The following is an 18343-nucleotide window of genomic DNA, read 5'->3' as shown; positions in this document are numbered from 1 at the left end:
CCACTCCTTCTTGTTATCTGTATCCCCACAGCTGTCAGATGAACCCAAGTACCCCTTCATCAACAACACCAAGTCATACTAAACTGATTTTAAACTGGATGTTATGTTAACACTTTTTCGACATTATCTCATTACTGAGTTAGTAGTTTTGAGTGTTTATACTTACTTTTAACTACTTTTAGCCTTTAATCCAATCATTTATCTTTTACCTTTAACTATTACAGCTGCTAATGCAGTGCTAACTGTTTATTCAGTACCTTTGTCCATATCCATTAGCTTTAACGTGTACTTCATCCATTCACGTGAACTGTATTCAGTCTTTAAAGATGTCAGAATACAGTGTAAAGCCGAAGATCAAGCCTTTAATTAGTTTAAAGGAGTGAAAAAAAATAAAATAATAACATATCTTGAGCTTTAAATGGCTTGAACTAATTTGTGTGGCATTTGTCGATGAAAAATTGTGATAAATAAATCAGGAAAATCAATCAAATTTGGGATGCACTGTCTACTAGTCAATTAATCAACTGAACAACTTGTTATTTGGGATCATTTCTTGAAATTAATTTTTTTTTTTTTACAGGTCTAAATGTTTACTACATCAGTCACAGCAAGAGAGCAAGGATTTCCACACATGTCTTCCTTGGGTCGTGTAAAAATGGTGCAATTTCACACAATGTTCCCTCAACTCATGCAACAGAATGAGCAGAGTGCAGTTCTGACCTGATGGGATGAACAGGGTCTGGCCTTGTTTCAGGGTGCATTTGTAACACTTGTCCACCTGGTCTGCAAAGAACATTTCGCTGTGGTTGGACGATGATCTCCAGCGTTCGTACAGAGACAGGTTCGCCGAGGTGGGCTTGATGAGGAAGAAGATCTTTTCCCCCTACAAATGCAGTTAGATTTACGTCACCATTATATATGAGAAGAAGCGTAATCTAGTCCACATTTCCTCAAGTAGAGCAGAATATACTGATTTCTTGACATAACTGCATGTTGCTCTAACTGGAAATGTGACAGACCTTCAGGACGTGGTACCACACGGAGGCGCCACCACACTCAATGTGGAAGTCTGTGTAGCTGTCTTTGACACAGATGAGACAGTATTTGGTGACTTTTGGCTTCCCGAGCAGTGCGTCATCCGGCCAGTAGTTTTCTACCCAAGACAACCGCCGCACAATCTGTGGACTTTCTACTATACTGTTCATCCTGTCCCAGACAAACAGAATAAGGTATTAGTTCTGTGAGTTTGCCACGACCATCATAGATCTTATTTCGCCAGATGGAGAGCTGGTACCTTGAGTCAGAGAACTCCAGGTTGATGACGTTCAACACTTTCTTTCTGTTAGTGCTGTAGTAATAATCGACGAACTCTTTGAGCTTCATCTTGCTGTCGGTCTGTTTGGTGACGTCAATGACATCCACGCCAACGTCAGGACCTGGGCCAAGGACAGAGGACACAGACAAGATGAGACTAGCTGAAGAAAAACTAACTTCCTACGAGCTTTCAACATTTTCTAGACAGCTGTTTAGCAAAACTTGTCTATAGTGTTGATGTGTAACAGGTGATCTCATCGCTGAGCAGCACCGCTCAGACAGAAAGAACACATGTGCCCCCTATTGACAAGCGGGGTGTACTGCTACACATTCGTAAAACACAGGTAGGTGAAAAGTTGACCCAATGACACACTTTGAGTGTCCGTAAAAGCGAAGGTTTAGGGAAATGGAAGGGGGTGGGGTAGGGGTACAAAGATGAATAAAACACAAGTAAATACATTGATAAACAAATATACATAAAGAAATATGGGAAACAAACACAGGAGAAAATGGAAACAGAAATCACTTTATGTCACATTTGATAATTAAGTAATGCTATATATGTTGAATTTTCCTGCCTTTAATGAAATATAAATGTCTTCATTTTTTTATGGCACTTACAGCCCTCCATACATGACAACTGAAAAACATGATTTTAATAATCACAGTATAATTTGTGCATTTCTTCCAGTATTGATGTGCGACTCCACAGGGCTTTCGTACATTGCAAGAAAAAAGAAAAAAACAAAAAAACAAATCAAGCAGTTTCATTGAAATCCTAATGAAGCTGCACAAAAGCTGCTCTGTGTGCATTAACAGTTTTTTCACAGTGACATTGACTGACTATCAGCCATAGATAAAATGAACGTGTGTTGTTTAGGTCAGTAGAAGTACTAGAAACATTAGTGCTGAGTAACGGTAATACGATAAGAGAAGCAGAAGCAACCGTTGCAGAAGCGTAGTAATAGTAGCAAGACTAGTAATATCACGGGAGAATGAGAGGTCATAGTTATAGGATCAGATTCAGTAACTGCAGTAGTCAAAGCATCATTTTATTAAAAGTTGTATTATTAGAAACAACTGTAGCTATTATTATTATATTATATAAGGAACAGAAAGAGCTGCAGGAGTAGTCATAGTATAGTAACTGCAGCAGTACCAGTGAGGTCAGCAGCATTAGTAATTGAGGAAACAGTGGTGATGTTCAGTCACTGAGCTCCTTACCAACATAGTTCTCCACATCACTGATGTAGAAGGTGGAGGGGGGCATGGACAAGCCCAGACCGTCTTTCTTCTGAACCAGGATGGGTTCGTTGAAGCCGTTCTCCTCCAGGTAGTCCATGGACAGCTGACTGCCGCTGAGCTTCACCACTACATCATCCGCGCTAGCAGGGAGAAGGAAAGAGTTTACGGTGTCATGAACTGAAGACATGAAGAAATGCTGTCTTATTATTATGTCAGTAACAAGTGGAACTATCTAACGGCAGATCTTGAAACACTGCCAGACAGTGCCCCCTTGTGGACGTTTTAAAATGTGTAGTAATAGAGCGAGACGCTTGTTAAGTGAATGAATTCATTAGACACGTTCATTGCCTCCTTTTAGAGTGCATTAACTCTGATCAGTTCTTTTCTACAGAAGATCAAGTTGTTTGGCATCATTTGAGTAGTTCTTACCCCACATAATGTACCAGTCAAACGTTTGGACAAACTTACTCATTCAGGTGTATGCATTTAAGAAGAAAACTGAAGACTAAAAAAAATAAAAAATAAATAAATATTCTATTCTTAGTATGAGCTTCCTCTTTGATGAAAACTCACACTCTTACACACTCTTAACTCTCTCCAGCAGCTTTATGAGGTTGTCATCTGAGGCTTTTCCCTCAGTCTTGAAGGAGTTCCCACATCTGCTGACCACTAGTTGGTTCAACTTATCCCAGAGGCCTGATTCACACGGTCTCCTCTGACCAGCTGATGATGACATGTGTCTGCCAGTTGAACGCTGTCAAGCATTTATGTGGGCTTTTTAATCTTAGGTGTGGTTAATTTGCGGTTTCTGAGAGTGGTGACTCTAATGAACTTAGGTCTGCCGCAGGGGGACATTTTTCCTCATGTCACAAAAGATGGTTTAATCCAAAGACTGTAGGTCTCGTCACAGCTTTTTGCCAGATTTGTGACTGTGAAGGTTCAAGGTCTTGACATTTTCTGCACTGACTGATCATTACATCTTCACATGAGTAATCCATAGTAATGATAGATTGTTATTTCTCTATCTGAGAAGTTCTTGCTATACTATAGACCAGTGGTTTTCAAAGTGGGGGCCGCCAGGGGGCGCAAGGGGGGCCTCAGATAATTGGAGGGAAGATAAGAAAAAAATTGCAAAAATAAAAAAATAGAATCTAATTATTTAATCATTATTGTAAAATATGATCAAATTATTCTTTAATCATTTTCATAATATAATAAGATATAAAATAATATAATAATATTATAATAATTTTGATATACTGAAATGTTATTTGCCAGGCTTATCGGTTTGTGCCATTTATCAAGCTGCTCTGCCCCTCAAGCTAGCGTGTAGGACAGGTTTTAAGACAAGAAAGAGACTGAAGGAACAGACCAACAGCCCTGCTGTGGAGGACACTGCTGCAAAAAAAACTACGAAACCTAAGGCCAACTAAAATCAGAAAATACGAGGCAGCACTTATGCTAAACAAATGTAATAGTTATTGAATAGTGAATAAAAGTAAGAAAAAACGTTCTAAAAGTTGATGTTTCTTTACATATTTCGTAGCATTGTCTGTAGGTTTGCAAAGGGGGTCCTCGGCCAGAAGCTAATGCTGTTTGGGGGGCCTTGGCATGGAAAAGTTTGGGAACCCCTGCTATAGACTACTACATCCATTGAAAAGAACTATCTGGTGTGTACCAACACTACCTCTACACAGCAAAACTGATGCCAGTCATTAAGAAGGCAAGACATTCCACCTGTTGAGGGAAAACTATTCCAGGTGATGACTCCATGAAGCTGGTGAAGATATTGCCAATAGTGCGCAAAGCTTTCTAAATGATGTAAATAAAGAAACATATTTAGCTGTGCTGCTTTACAACATATATCCATATCTTGAGAGTCTACACTGTAGACGAGGAAGTCTTAAATAAGTAGGCGTGTGCAACTGCACTGGCTGCTTCTGTGCATAGCATCCTTTTTTTTTTTTTTAGCACAAACCCACTTTCAACTTGTTCCCTCTACATGATATGCTGTATCGACAGAGATGTCACTGTACATAAATCACACTGAGTGTATAATAATATAGTATAAGTGGACTGGACTCCAAAGAGATGAGGTTTCTTTACCTTGGAAATGTTCTGCTGCGAAGCTCCTTGATGAAAACCTGACTGCCGTTCTGAACAGCTTTTATATCTGTGCTTTGCCCCGTGTCATGTTTGCTCCAGTTCTTTTTCTTTTTCACTGAAGAGCGCACAAAAATAAAAGCAGCAGTCAGAACCGCAGAGAAGAATTTTCAGACCAGACATGTTCAGTTGTTTTTCAACACATTTTAACACAAAATAAGACAGCAGGAACTGAAAGCTGATCAAAAGTGGCATTATCACATCGTAGCTGCAGTTATTTCACTTCACTTGTTCAGACATAACTCCCTCGAAAAGTCAGTACAGTTACTCACGTGTGGATTTGCCGTGGGTCTTCTCGCAGTTTGGACAGTGATAAATGTCAATGTCTGGAGCATCGTCCTCATCCACCTCAACGCAACTGAAATGAGAACAGGACCACTTTTTAATGCTGGGGACTGTGACCCTGAACAAAGCTTTTTTGAATCGATGGTTAGCTAGAGTGTAACAGTCCAGCACGCATGAAAGAGATGTGAAACCTGTCTGACTCTCTTGATCATTCACTGTAACATCAGTGCTCCTTTTTGTTTGTTAAAGGGCCCTGCTCTGACAGTCACTTTCTTGATCCACAACACCCACTGCCAATGAAGACACTATTGCTGACCATTTTTATTTGAATGCACGGCTGAAATGGTATAAAACCTTTTTCATGAGGGAGAGAAATTCTAATAATGGCCTAAAACATGCAAAGAAAAAAAAACACTGGAATACTCCTTTAAAGTGATTCATGGTCTGTACTCTCAGCAGAAGGGCATCAGGAGTTTCTATGGACTGCAGTGCAGCGCAGGACAAAAGAACAGGACAGTAGAGGACAGTGGAGTGCGTGTACAGTCAGTATCCTATAAATACCCATCTACATACTGTGCATATATACTAAAGCAGTCTAAATTTTGGCCCTGTGGTTTGTAGCCTGGTCGCTATAGGCCCTACAGGGGCCTCAGTGCAACGCAAATGTTGTTCTTCAGGTGATACATTTATAACAAGACGCAAAGTTCTCAGCTGTGATGGAAAATACATGTAACTGATATTACATCAGCGCCTTTGTCAGCTCTTCCCTTCTCCCTCAGACTGCAGCTGTCCCTTGCACAAGCGAATTCCTCCCGTTTGGAGCCGCTGCTCTCACACTCAATGAGCAGGGAGTTTCCCCACAATGTTTTCTCTTTTTTTCCCCCCTGGGAACTCCTCAGCTTTACTACATGGCCGGTTGGCTTTCACTGAAGAAAACTATAAGAGTGGGCGTGCGTGTGGACATAGTGGAAATGCCTGTTCATGACATCCTTAACTCTGTGGCTTAGAGGAGAACGCCTTAAATTCACGCTAAACATCAAATGTGCACACGTGTTTGCTTTCGGCTAATTCTTGCTGTAGCAAGGAATTCATTAAGTATTTGATGAGCGCAGCAGTGGGGTCGCCTAAGTTGACTGGCTAAGGAGCAGCAGTTCAAATGAAAGAACTTGTTTGGTATAAAGTGGCATTACATGTCCTTGACTGAGACGTGTTTTCACTGACTTCATTCAGTACAAGATGCATTTTTTAAACCTGGGCCAAGCCTAAACCACTTGTGAGCTCTTTTATCACTTTATGAGATGCAGTGCAGTGTCACCGTTGAGCAGTTCTGAAAGTGACTTTTAGTAAGTCTGTTACTTTACTGTGTGGATTCTGTATCTCCACTTTTTACTGTGACTACACAAATTCATGGTCTGGTATGTAAATCACTCTCAATGTAACAGATACGCTACTCGAATGGTTTACAGAACGCTTCACAGTTGCAATGACACATCTACCCACTTGTTAGCACAAGCACACACACATTCACACACCAGTGCCAGCTGCTGGGAGCAACTTGGGGTTCAGTGTCTTACTCAAAGACACTCCAGCGTGTGGTCCATGTACCCTCTGGTTCATGGACAACCCGCTCCACCTACTGACAGCCACAGCCATGCCTGTGGTGCATCTTAACAACAACAAAAGTTTCTGAGCTGTTGGATCTGTTGATTAACACCAGTCAGTCTCGGCTCTAGAACTGCACAGAATAACACTGAATTAGGACAAAACCATCTTTTTTTGAATAAACCTCGTTGGAACTGTCAAGTGTACACGGCGAGTGGGTCTACGTGTTAACGTTAAAAACATGTCAGAACTCTTAAGAGGAACTTGAATTTTTGGTCTAGGAATTCACGCATGTCGGCATAAACCGACTTCTGACTGTGACTATTTGGATCCCAGGGAATACTTAATCGAGGAAGTCCCATCCCGATCCGAATGGGGTGTCTGTTAAAGTTTTTTTCAAATGTGCTCAGGATATAGACTGTAAATAAAGATTGACTGTGGAACAGCTCCTCAAATGTAAGGACAAAGCAAGTAGAGCTCCCCCTAGTGTCTGGCTGCAGTATACGTCATAAGCTCCACCCCCTCCATGTTAGTGGATGGGACTGGGGCCAAACTGAGTCACTGAAATACAAGTTAAATCATTTTTTTTTTCAAGGATATAATTGTTAATATAACGCTGATGCTTGTTCAAGTGTCACTTTTCCTTATAAGTTTAATTTTAATTTACTGGTTAATGTGATGCTATAGAAACAGGATGTGACCTCATGATGACTACCAGTTGCCATGCCAAGTGCTCTGTAAAGCGACCTGTCGGCCCATGGCTCAGGAAGACAACTTCTGCATTTCCATCTTAAAATGAAAAGTTGGAATACTGACAAAAACAAAATTTGCAAAGTGCAATACTCTCAACCCAGGTAAAAAAAAACTGTAGCCCCCAAAACCACAGCACAGTAAATTGTCAAAGTAGAAACATTCCTTGTGTGATTATGCATTTGTGCTTATGCACACATGTGCTCTTTTTCCACTTGTCACATTTTGTTTTAAAACGTACACCAACTTTTCTACAAAGTGGTAAGATTTTTAAATATTTATAGATTTCTTTGAAATTTCACCACTGCCATGCCCGCTAAAATGCAAAGTAGATGGATGCATTTACTCAGTAATGGGCAGTAGCCTCGCTACTTGTAGCGACGCTACTATCTTAACTACTTTTGTCAGTATCTTGGCAGTAACGTCGCTATTTACAAAACCAAGTAACTTTTCAGTAGCTAAGCTCTTTTATTGATCAAGTAGCGCGGTAGCATCCTCGAAAGCTAATTTCTCCTGGACATTTCTGACATTTCACACACAACAGCATTTCCCAGCAGCCATCAAACACATAAATTAGGAAAACAGGATGTTTCTGTGTCGACAAAAACACGCCGGGTACAAGCGCATGCGTAGGCCTACAGAATGTTCACGGTGACGACATAGACAAGCGACACACACACACTGGAGAGAAAAGAGAATGGCAGAGAGCCCAAGATCCGTGGAAGAGCATGAGCATACACCGTGGCCATACCTTCAAAAGTATGTCACTTTAGTGGAGACCAGTGAAAAGAAATATATTTTCAGATGCCTTCTGTGCAACCCAAAGAAAAAGTTCCTGTCGACGTCAACGACGTCGAACACAAACATAAGAACACACGTTCGAACACACGGCTCATTGCTATCATGTTTTTTTATTTACTTACTGTATTTTATTTACAATTTCAGAGGGCATTCTTGCTGAAATATAGCAATTCAGTTAAATTACAGTTAAATAACAGTTCTTAGGAAAATACAATTACAATGTTAATTTGTAATGAAAATACAATGTTAATTTGTAAACTAAACTCATATTTTTGTCCTATTCAGGCTCATTGCTATAATTTTTTCTTACTTTATTTACTTACTTTTATTTACAATTTCAAAAGGCATTCTTGTGTAACTAGAGCTAAAAATGTACTCTCATTTGTATTTATTTTTTTGTGTATTGGGCTATTGTTCAATGAATAAATCATATTTTAGCCTTTATCTGACTGACAGTTTGATCACTAAAATTGCATTGACTTGGCATGCAGTTTGATTAACTGAAAGTAGCTACTAATGTAGCTTATCAAGCTACTTTTGACAGATTGTAACTTAGCTTGCTACATTTTTATGGGTGGTAGCTTCTGTGTAGTGAAGCTGAATTTATTGTAGAGTAGCTGGTAGCTTAGCTCACTACACATATCAAGTAGCTTGCCCATCACTGCATTTACTGACACAGTGTCCCAAAAAACATAGACCTCAATCACCTCGAAAACGCAGGATCATTTAAATCGAAACATGATAAAATGGTGCTGTAGAAGTTTATAAAACTGAACTGGCCTGCCACAGCAGTACAACTGCTATGTACGAGCATCTCAAAAGAAATAATCCTGGGGCTATCAAAATGATAAGACATAAGCTTAAGTATTTGGACTATTACAGTGACTTTTGTCTGATTGCATGTTTGCCAGTGCCTGAGAGTTGATGTATTCTGATCTGTTGTGGTTCACAAAAGAACTCACTGAAGACTCCCTAGACTGATGAGTAGTACAGCAAGCCAGCATTTTGAAAGCAGTTTCTTTATGTGGATATAGACCTATAAAACAAACTATGTAGATTTCCATGCCTAAGGTTAAGCTGTAGGTCGGCTGTAAGTTGTATAAAAAAATTATCACATTTCTGAATACAATCTTTGTCATATATTATCTACTGCAATTCCTGGCAGGGTATAGCACACAGCATTTTTCCCAGTCAGACCTACAGGTACCGTAATTGTAGTGTTAACTAGTGATGAATAGCATCTGTAGGCAGTCTGCTGTCTTTTTTTTTTTTTAGGGGAAAGCCGGTGGATCTTCTGAGCTCGCACATATTGTCTGTGCCACACCATGTGGCAGCTTCCTTTTTAGGAAGCAGGCAACTTACTAGATCTTGGTTTCAAGAATTCCAAAACTTTTGACATTCTGGTTTGTTTTCCATCTGGTCAACGACGTTCACGTCAACGAGTGATTGCAGCCCTAACTGTGTATATATAAGTAAATTACAATCTGTCAGGACAGTCTACATAGGTGAATCTTGGACCTTGTTCTTGGGTGATCTGATCACCAGTGGTGGCTGTGACTCAGTAGGTAGGGCGAACCATTCTACCAATAGGTAGAAAAGTGCTATATAAATACAAGACCATTTACAGATGTGTCTCGAGTGTCTACTTGCAAATGAACACCTATATAATTTCAGTGTTAGACACAGGATTTTGAGAGACTATGGCTCTTGGGCCTGTCTCAAAAGCACGCTTACTTAAGGGATGCAATTGCACTATGTGAACATGTCCGACTTAGACACAACTGAAAATACGAAACTAGACAGCACAATGTTTTAAAGTGGAAACATGAGTCGGACATGGTTCACAGTCTCTTTCCAAGCTAAACACTTAGAGATACTTTGTATGGCAAAACAGTGGGCCTGTGTGCTTTTGGTCTGTTGCTCACCAAAAAGACACCCTTAGGTTATTATTTATATATTTAGGTTCAATTCCAACTTTGGTTATTTTAGAGAGTCTCACAAAGTTCTGATTAAAACTCATCTTTCTAAGATTTATCAGTTTTATTTGTTTATAGCTACAAGGACAATTAAAAGGCTGTCATCACTAATGAATAGACTCTTGCCTTTTTTGGCGGTCCATCATAATAGTGTCTGTGTGTTTTCTCTTCAGATACTGGCACAGGGTACAATCACCTTTTGGTTTTGTGATGAGTTGAAGGACTGGCATACTTTCAAAGCAAAATGTGAAATTGTAGCACAAAATCAATTCGGCAAATCTCCATTTATGAAGAGTTGCTCAGCTGGGTAGGCAGTCTGTCCCAAGACCAAAGCAGCCCACTTCACATGATCAGATCACCCAGGAACACCAGGTGTGAACAAGGCTATGGCTGTAGTAGATAGAGTGTAGATATATTACAATATTGAATTCATTTCTGCAGAAAGAGGGGTACGTTTGTGACAGGGGGCCCATGCGTCAAATTTGGGCGACAACAATCTTTGATATGATCAGTGTAATAATAGATGAGATAAAATTTACGTTCATCTCATGTTTGTCTCTATTGACTAGCAGTCCCAAAATGTCAAGATCCTGCTTTCTCTCCTCTGTTAGAAATCAGCATCTATATGGGGCCATCTTTCTACTAATAGTTCTTCATGATGCATACACTGCAATGTGTTAGAAGGTGTCTGAGGCATATGGCTTTCCCTTGCAATCAAAGCTAGTACATATGACTGAGATAAAAAGGTACTTTTAATTGTCAGACTCAGGACTATATGTTATGTCTAAATCTTAAAAGATGATATTAATGATTAAGTTTTGTCATTGTATCATGAACACACAAAGAAAATATTTTCAGTTTATTTTAAAGGATCACAGAATTAGTTGTTGTTTTTGGTTCATTTAATAAAAATCATTGGAAAACCAACTTAATAAAGTCAGCGTTCCTTCTAATAGCAAAAAAAGTCTGGATACACAAGGACAAAACATTAAGGACATCAAATTTAGTTGTACATTTGTGCTGAACCAATCTGCCCATTTTAAATATATTTCCCCACATTACTTTACATTGCCACCACATTGCTTTAAATTTGAATTAGAAAGCTGTTTTAAGTTTTGAAAGACAGAATTCACCAAAATTAAAAAAAAAAAAATATAGGATTTCAGATGTATATACACTGGGGCATATGTTTTAATCCTGAGGAGAGCTGTTAAGAGTACCAAAATAAGACAATATCTGACCAAATGAGCTGTGTTTACATTACGGTGGACTGATTGAATGGTACTGTCATTCAGTAGCTCCTATGAAACTTAAAAGCTGATGTTGGTTTGAAGTTTAACTCATAATGTCCTGTTTTTAGAATCACTGGCTAAACATCTGCTCTTAAATTGTGTGCTATCAGAGCAGAATATAAGTCACATTATTATTGTGTCATGCCACTGCACACTAAGAAACTTTTAATTGGGAAGCTGTTGCGGAAAGTGTTGACTTAGGCCTACCTTATGCTAGTTAGCTCAACTTTCATGACCAGATAACTTCCCTGTACAATAGTTGCCAAGAGTCAGGTTTGGTTAGAATGGGTTTCCACCTGTAGCTGGTGTGGGGAAAAATACCCAGTGCAACTGCGGTTCAATATGCAATAACCAAAGAGGTGGTTTAATATCAGCCCATTCTGACAAAGACGATGCAGCAATACAAAACATACTTCTATACCTTGTACAAGACATTAGTAACTTATTGGAAAATTTCCACAATTTTACTTCAATTTTACCAAAGGAATTGTTTTAAGGATGAAGACTGACAGACTGATTTTGCCAGTGGGAACGAAAGATTCCCACATTTGCGGCTTACTCATGCCTTTGGACAGCTCCATTTTGCAGCTCCATTTCTTAAAACAATGTCACTGTACCTGACAACTGCTCGCCGAAGGCTATACACGAGTGTAACTTGAACAAAATGTAATGTGTAATGTTGAGTGACTGTGATTTTACTGCACTGTTGGTGGTATAAAAAAATGAGAACTTCTTCTTTGGCAATGATTTATCAAAACTTCTGTTTTGCCTGTTGACACGATAGACATAAGATCAAGGTAGATTTCGTGGTAGGCTAGTAACTGTGTTGAATGTTGAATGTGTGAAACACTAGCTTTATTGCTAATGTTGTTTCACACATTCAACAACTACATTAGCATGTTATGGTTACCAAGTGTCTGGCCAACACACAAACATCCAATAAGTTGAGTCCAACAGATACAGTTACAGTGATGTTTCTAAAATTCTGCAACCATACCATATCAACTCACATACAGTAAATGTTCACGCTGATCTCATAAGTTAATGAGATAAATATTTAGCTATTTAGCTATTTATTTTGCCGTTGGTCTCTCATAATGTCCAATACACATTTCACTTTAGCTCTTTAGCTGGTCTCCACCAACTAGTGAGAAAAATATTAGGAATTTGGCTCCTAAATATTTGATGGTCATCACCAGCTAGCTTTGTTGCTAACTTTGGCTTGTGTGCTGAAAGCAACATTCTACGTCTCCCAAAAGGGTTGGTAGGAATGCTGAACCCTGTGGTGAACTAGGGTTCCATAAATATAAATAATGGGCTGAAAAGGGGCTAATGAAGACAGAGAAGAGACTTATCTTGTAACACATAATACAATGTTAATATGAACCCTGAAGCTGACTTATAGTATGCGACTATAACTGGGCCTTGTTCATTGGGTTAAACAGAACCGTACAGTGAAAACAAGACGCTGTGGTTTTAGGAGCAGTTAGTGTTTGAACTATTTCCTGATCAACAACAGCTGGCTGCACTGACTGCAAGCAGCATCTCTAAAACCATGTTTTGAACACTTAACCAAAATGACTCTCAGATGTAAACAAGATATCTTAAATGTTATAGGAATTTGGAATGTTTTTTTCTCCAGTTATAATTGAGCTAAGCTGACATTTTCCTCTGCTGTGAGTATTTTACCTTATCCTGGCACTAAAGTAACATAGCCTACACTATGTGTGCTCTTTTTTATGGCTTAGTATTATAATTACAGGTAATTACTTCCTCTTGCCGCGTGAATGTGTACTACATTTCAGATAACATTGCATAATAAAGCGCAATCCTCTGCCTGCTCCAGGGTAAATATACCGGATCTCCTGTTTGTCAGAAAAGAAGGACACACAAACACACACCCTTGCACACAGACTGTATGTGAGACTATTCCAGGGTTCCATTATTGTTCCCAGCTTCTCATTTTGTTCAAGTTTCCACTAAATGACAAACAACAGGTCTGGGGCGGCTGTGGATCCGTAGGTAGGGCGGGTTATTCACGAGCCAGAGGGTTAGTGGTTTGATCCCCGGTACATGTGCATAGCTCTATGCCACATCATTTGGTGACTTTGTGTATCATAATTAGGTATATGGTGCATATGACAAATAGAACCATAACATGCGGTGGTCATCAGGAGTAACATTATGACCACCTTCCTAATATAGTGTAGGTCTCCCTTGTGCCTCCAAAACAGTTGTGACTCATCAGAGAATGGACATGGGCCTTCTGAGGGTGTCCTGTGGTGTCTGGCAACACAATGTTGTTAGTGGGTTAGGGCCTCTGTGGGTCATCCAACAGACACTTGATCACTTTGAGATCTAGTGTATTTGGAAGCCAGGTCAACACCTTGTGCTATTTTTCACGTTTTTGAGTTGTTCCGAAACCGTTTGTGTGCCTGTGTCAGGCTGCATCCTGCTGGGGATGGCTGCTGACATCAAGGAGTGTCATTGCTATGGGGTGGGGGTGCCTGGTCTGGTCTAGGTGGGTGCTACATGTCTAAGTAACATACACACAAATGAATGCCAGGTCCAAAACTTTCCCAGCAGGGCATTGTATTGTCACAAGATGGTCAATGTTATTTACTTCTCCTGTCAGTGGTCATAATGTTATGCCTGATCGTGTACTCTAGAAGCACTGAACCCCAATTAGTGGCCAGCGGCCCACATCTGCCAAATATCTGACAGATGTGGGTCAACTAATCAATATCTATAAGTCACCACCATGGCTTGCACAACAAAAGCAAGGTCGACCAGGAAAACCTAATAAGTCTGACTGGACTTATTAGTTTTGTTTCATTTTACTGGACCACGCCAGTGCTAAGACGACTTGATTGATATGCATGCAGACTGTAGCAGTGTGGTATAATGATCATTACATTAACAACACTACTGATAATATAATTTGTATATGACACATTTTATACTTCAAATGCTGGTGTAAAAGAACAAATAGGTACAAAGAGAGAACAGAAACAAGGGAAAAGGCAGTACTAAACTTACAATAACACACAAAGACAAAAATAATACAAAAATGAAAGCCAGTTATACTGTTTGCCACAAAAATGTCTTGTAATGTGTTGTTGTGTTATTGAGGTATTTAACCTCATATTGACAAACTGAAGATCTCTTTCTATCTATCTCTGTTTGTGTTTTTGTCTCTGTCTTTGGCTCTTCCAGAGGTGAATGTGGCTGTTGTTGTGGTTGTAGAGAGACGCTGCCGATAGCTGTCTCTTTGGAATAGCTGTCTCTTGAAACATGTTGCTGATGGGTACACTGCTTTAACAATTGGCAATTGTTGTTATTGATGTTATTGGTAGTACACAGAGGTATGTCAGGGCGTACTCCTTTCCTGCTGTGTGCCACTAGATATACGGCCGTTTGTCACTGGTCCCGAACGTGGTCCACACACTGACATTTACATTTAAAACAGTGATTTTCCTGATTTAATGCTCAAAACAGATCTTATGAAACCCTGGCCTAAAATATTATTATCATTACTACTATTACTACTACAAATTACAAGTACTGTATATCGCTACTAATAATAACAATGATAGCAGTAGCAGTTGAGTAACAGCATCTCCAAATAAAACTACTGTTATTGTCACAATGGGAAAAAAATAAAAAAATAAAAATGGACCTTGGCTTGGCATGCTTCACAATATTGGGCCCTTGGGTAAAGTTAATTGTGGGACCCTGCTCTAAAGTAATGGCATGTCCAATATTAAGAACGATATTATTCTATAATACTGATTTCGACATACTATTATTCGCTTATTAACTGCCTTGCAATTTGTTCAAATAAGGGTTTTGAGAAACATAACTCGATTTGAAAAAAAAATAAAAATTATTCCTTCATGCAGGTCCAGCTCAGAAGCCTGAGTCATTAGATTTTGCCATAAGCTGGGATGTACACTGGGCAAACATCCGTAAAGACACCTTTTGTTTGCAAGCAGCAAACAGACAGACTCTTTCTTTTAATCAGAGGACATAAGCATTTAAAACTTCCAGTGCATTTATGGAAGTTCCCTACATTGTTGCTGAGCCAAATATGAGAACACAGAATACAGTGATTCTCCTGATTTAAAAGACACAAATGGTTGTGGTACTGGTGGTGTTTGGCTTATGCTGATGCATGGCTGAGGGTCATGGCTTATCCCCGGCATTTAATTCAGCAGCCAGGCGACATAATGTGATCAAGCTACAGACAGCACTGGCAGCCGGGGGGGGGGGGGGGGGGGGAGCATTAAAGGGTTAACGTTCAGGCGCGTAAATGCTGTTGGTCGGTCTGTAGCTTCAGAAGAAACGCGATTAACAAATGATCCGTTGACAAAAAGACACCCGGAGTGCAGCCGAACAGTGCGAAACCCCTCCGCGGCAAAGTCGAGCACAGACACAGACTTGTGTAAGAACAACTGCAACAACAGGAGGGAAATATTACATGATGATAACAGGGATTTGGCCGAGATCATTACAGCTTACGTACGGCGGGGAAAGTGATGAGCGGCGGCGGGCGAAACGTCTCCCGTTTCACCACAGAGCAGCAAAACAGCTATTAGTCACAGAAACGATGCAGTGACAAGCCAGCTACATAAATGTTGACAGTATTATTCCTTCCCTCGCTGAAAGCTTGAGGACATCCAACACGGGCTATTGTCAGCCATAGCTGCTGCCTTGGCAGGAAAAGCTGTTACGAAGCTGAGCTCGGGCTCGGCTCGTGATTTTCTCTGCAAGGAAACAGCCGATAAAGGCTTAAAAAAGAACGGCTTAAATGTGAGCGAATGGGCGTCAAACATAAGCAAAATATGTGCTCTGAAAGCCGCCGGGAAAGACGGGGAATGTGAAGAGGAGAGCGGCGAGTGTGCCGAGGCTTCCCCCCGCTGCCGTCCGCTCCTGACAACGGGAAGACAGGGTTCAGTTTGGGGCTATGCGGGGACGTTAAATAGCCGATAAGTGCAGTAAATAAACGAAGCCCGAACCCAAATCCCTCTTCAAAACAGAAGTATTTGCTAATAAAGGGGAATCTGTTTAGTGTTATTCACGAAAAAAAATGTCACAACCCCGGTCGGCTATATTTAACTCCGCCTTCTTCTTCTTCTCCAAGCGGCCTCTCTTCAGATGTAGACGGGCGACTGAGAGCCACAAAGCTGTCAAACGTAACCGAGACCTCGCCATTTTTGTTTGTTTCCCCACAAACGCAAAACCGTCACACACAAAAATAAAACCAGCACAGTGAACAATGTGGCCTTACCTGCCGTGGAACCAGTCCTTGCAGGCATCGCACTCGATCATAAACTGGGTCACGTCGTAAGGTAATCTGCAGATGCAATATACTGGTACAGTCGCCATGTTCAATTCACAACTACGTCGGGATAGACTGGGGGGGCTGCAGGAGGAACAACGTCCTGCAAACAATATGATCCAATATGATCTTCCCCGGAAAAAAAAGCCAGGGGCAGTCCCGCCGGACACATGAACCTAAGCGCACAGCTCCATCACGCCGCGGCCGCGTTCGCGTTCGTACGAGGCGGTAGAAACGATGGAGGCTGGTCGTAGCAGGCTTTCCTGAAATGCATTATTATTATTATTACTATGTGCATGCCCCCTGGTGACTGCACGGCACCGACGCGGTCATGTTAGGAGCCAGGAGAAAATGTAGCCTCGACGTCGTCGCGAAATAAGTAAATAAATAAATAAATAAATGCATGAGGAGGGAAAATTACGTCAGGGAGCAGGTTTATAATCAGATGAAACAGTGTCCGGATCCATCAACAATGCAGATATCAGCGAGACTTCACGATGAAACGGATGAACCACCGGAGTACTGCTCACATTTACTTGTCATTATATCATGTCAGCGTTACACTTAGCTTAATGATGGACTTTTATTATTTTATTTCTACAATTTGACACTGTATATAACACATAATATACACAATTATAATATAATACTTACATTTAGCTTAACGATATAATTATTTTATTTCTATTATTTGACACCGTATAAAACACATAATATATACAATTCTAATATATTAATTACATTTAGCTTAATGTCTACTTTTATCATTTTATTTCTATTATTTGACACTATATATAACAAATAATATATACAATTATAATAACATTTTTACATTTGGCTTAATGATATTGTATTTCTATTATTTGACAGTGTATATAATATATAATATACACAGTTATAATTTATTCGTCACATGTAGCTTAATGTCTACTTTGATTGTTTCATTCCTATTATGTGTCATTAATTATAACATAGAATATACATAATTATAATACAACTGTATGTGTTTTTCTACAAAATACTGTACATAGTTGTATTACAATTATGTATTTTAATGTAATTAAACTAATAAAAGTATATAATTTAGCTTAATGATATACTTTTATTAGTTTATTGTTATTTTTATTTAACTTTTTGCATTGCATATAACATAATATGCATAATTATAATACAACTATATGTTGTTTCAACAGTTTACTGTACATATTTGTATTATTATTGGGTATATTATGTATTTTATCCAGTGTAAGCTAATATAAGTACAGTGTATTATTAAGTTAATCTATTATTATATTTTAATTAAGTATAATATCAATGTACTACACTGACAAATCTCTCTCTCTGTCTCTCTCTCTCTAGGTAGGAATGTATCACAGCGTCACTGACAATTAGATTTTTCAGTGAGTGCATTCATTTGCACATTATTACAACAGAAGGAATGACAGATTTTGCATTCGCAGATCATTAAGTCCTCTCACAAGTGTTTCAGTATTAAACTTTAGGTAACTTTAGTATTTAGTATTCACAGTATTTTATATATTAGTCTGTTGAGGAACAATAATAATGCTTCAGTC

At 39.5% G+C, this 18343-nt stretch overlaps 1 protein-coding gene across 3 annotated transcripts in view; it reads right to left on the bottom strand.

Moving 5' to 3' along the window:
* phf2 (PHD finger protein 2) overlaps positions 1-17058 on the bottom strand; it is a 35594-nt gene extending 18536 nt beyond the window's left edge. For 2 of the 3 annotated variants that reach the window (XM_084543940.1, XM_084543941.1), the window contains exons 1-7: positions 16719-17058; positions 4995-5080; positions 4666-4780; positions 2539-2699; positions 1295-1436; positions 1020-1206; positions 721-883 (exon numbers count right to left, since the gene is read on the bottom strand). In XM_084543940.1, coding sequence (XP_084400066.1) covers positions 721-883; positions 1020-1206; positions 1295-1436; positions 2539-2699; positions 4666-4780; positions 4995-5080; positions 16719-16816 — 952 coding nt within the window. In that variant the 5' untranslated portion in view covers positions 16817-17058. The remainder of the gene's footprint in view (positions 1-720; positions 884-1019; positions 1207-1294; positions 1437-2538; positions 2700-4665; positions 4781-4994; positions 5081-16718) is intronic. The other variant, XM_084543942.1, reaches the window with a different exon arrangement.
* Positions 17059-18343: the final 1285 nt, after the last annotated feature.

This window comes from Chelon labrosus (genome assembly GCF_963514085.1).
Source record: "Chelon labrosus genome assembly, chromosome: 4".
NCBI lineage: Eukaryota > Metazoa > Chordata > Actinopteri > Mugiliformes > Mugilidae > Chelon > Chelon labrosus.
The sequence above is the reverse complement of the archived record's forward strand: the minus strand, read 5'-3'. Positions and strand labels throughout refer to the sequence as shown.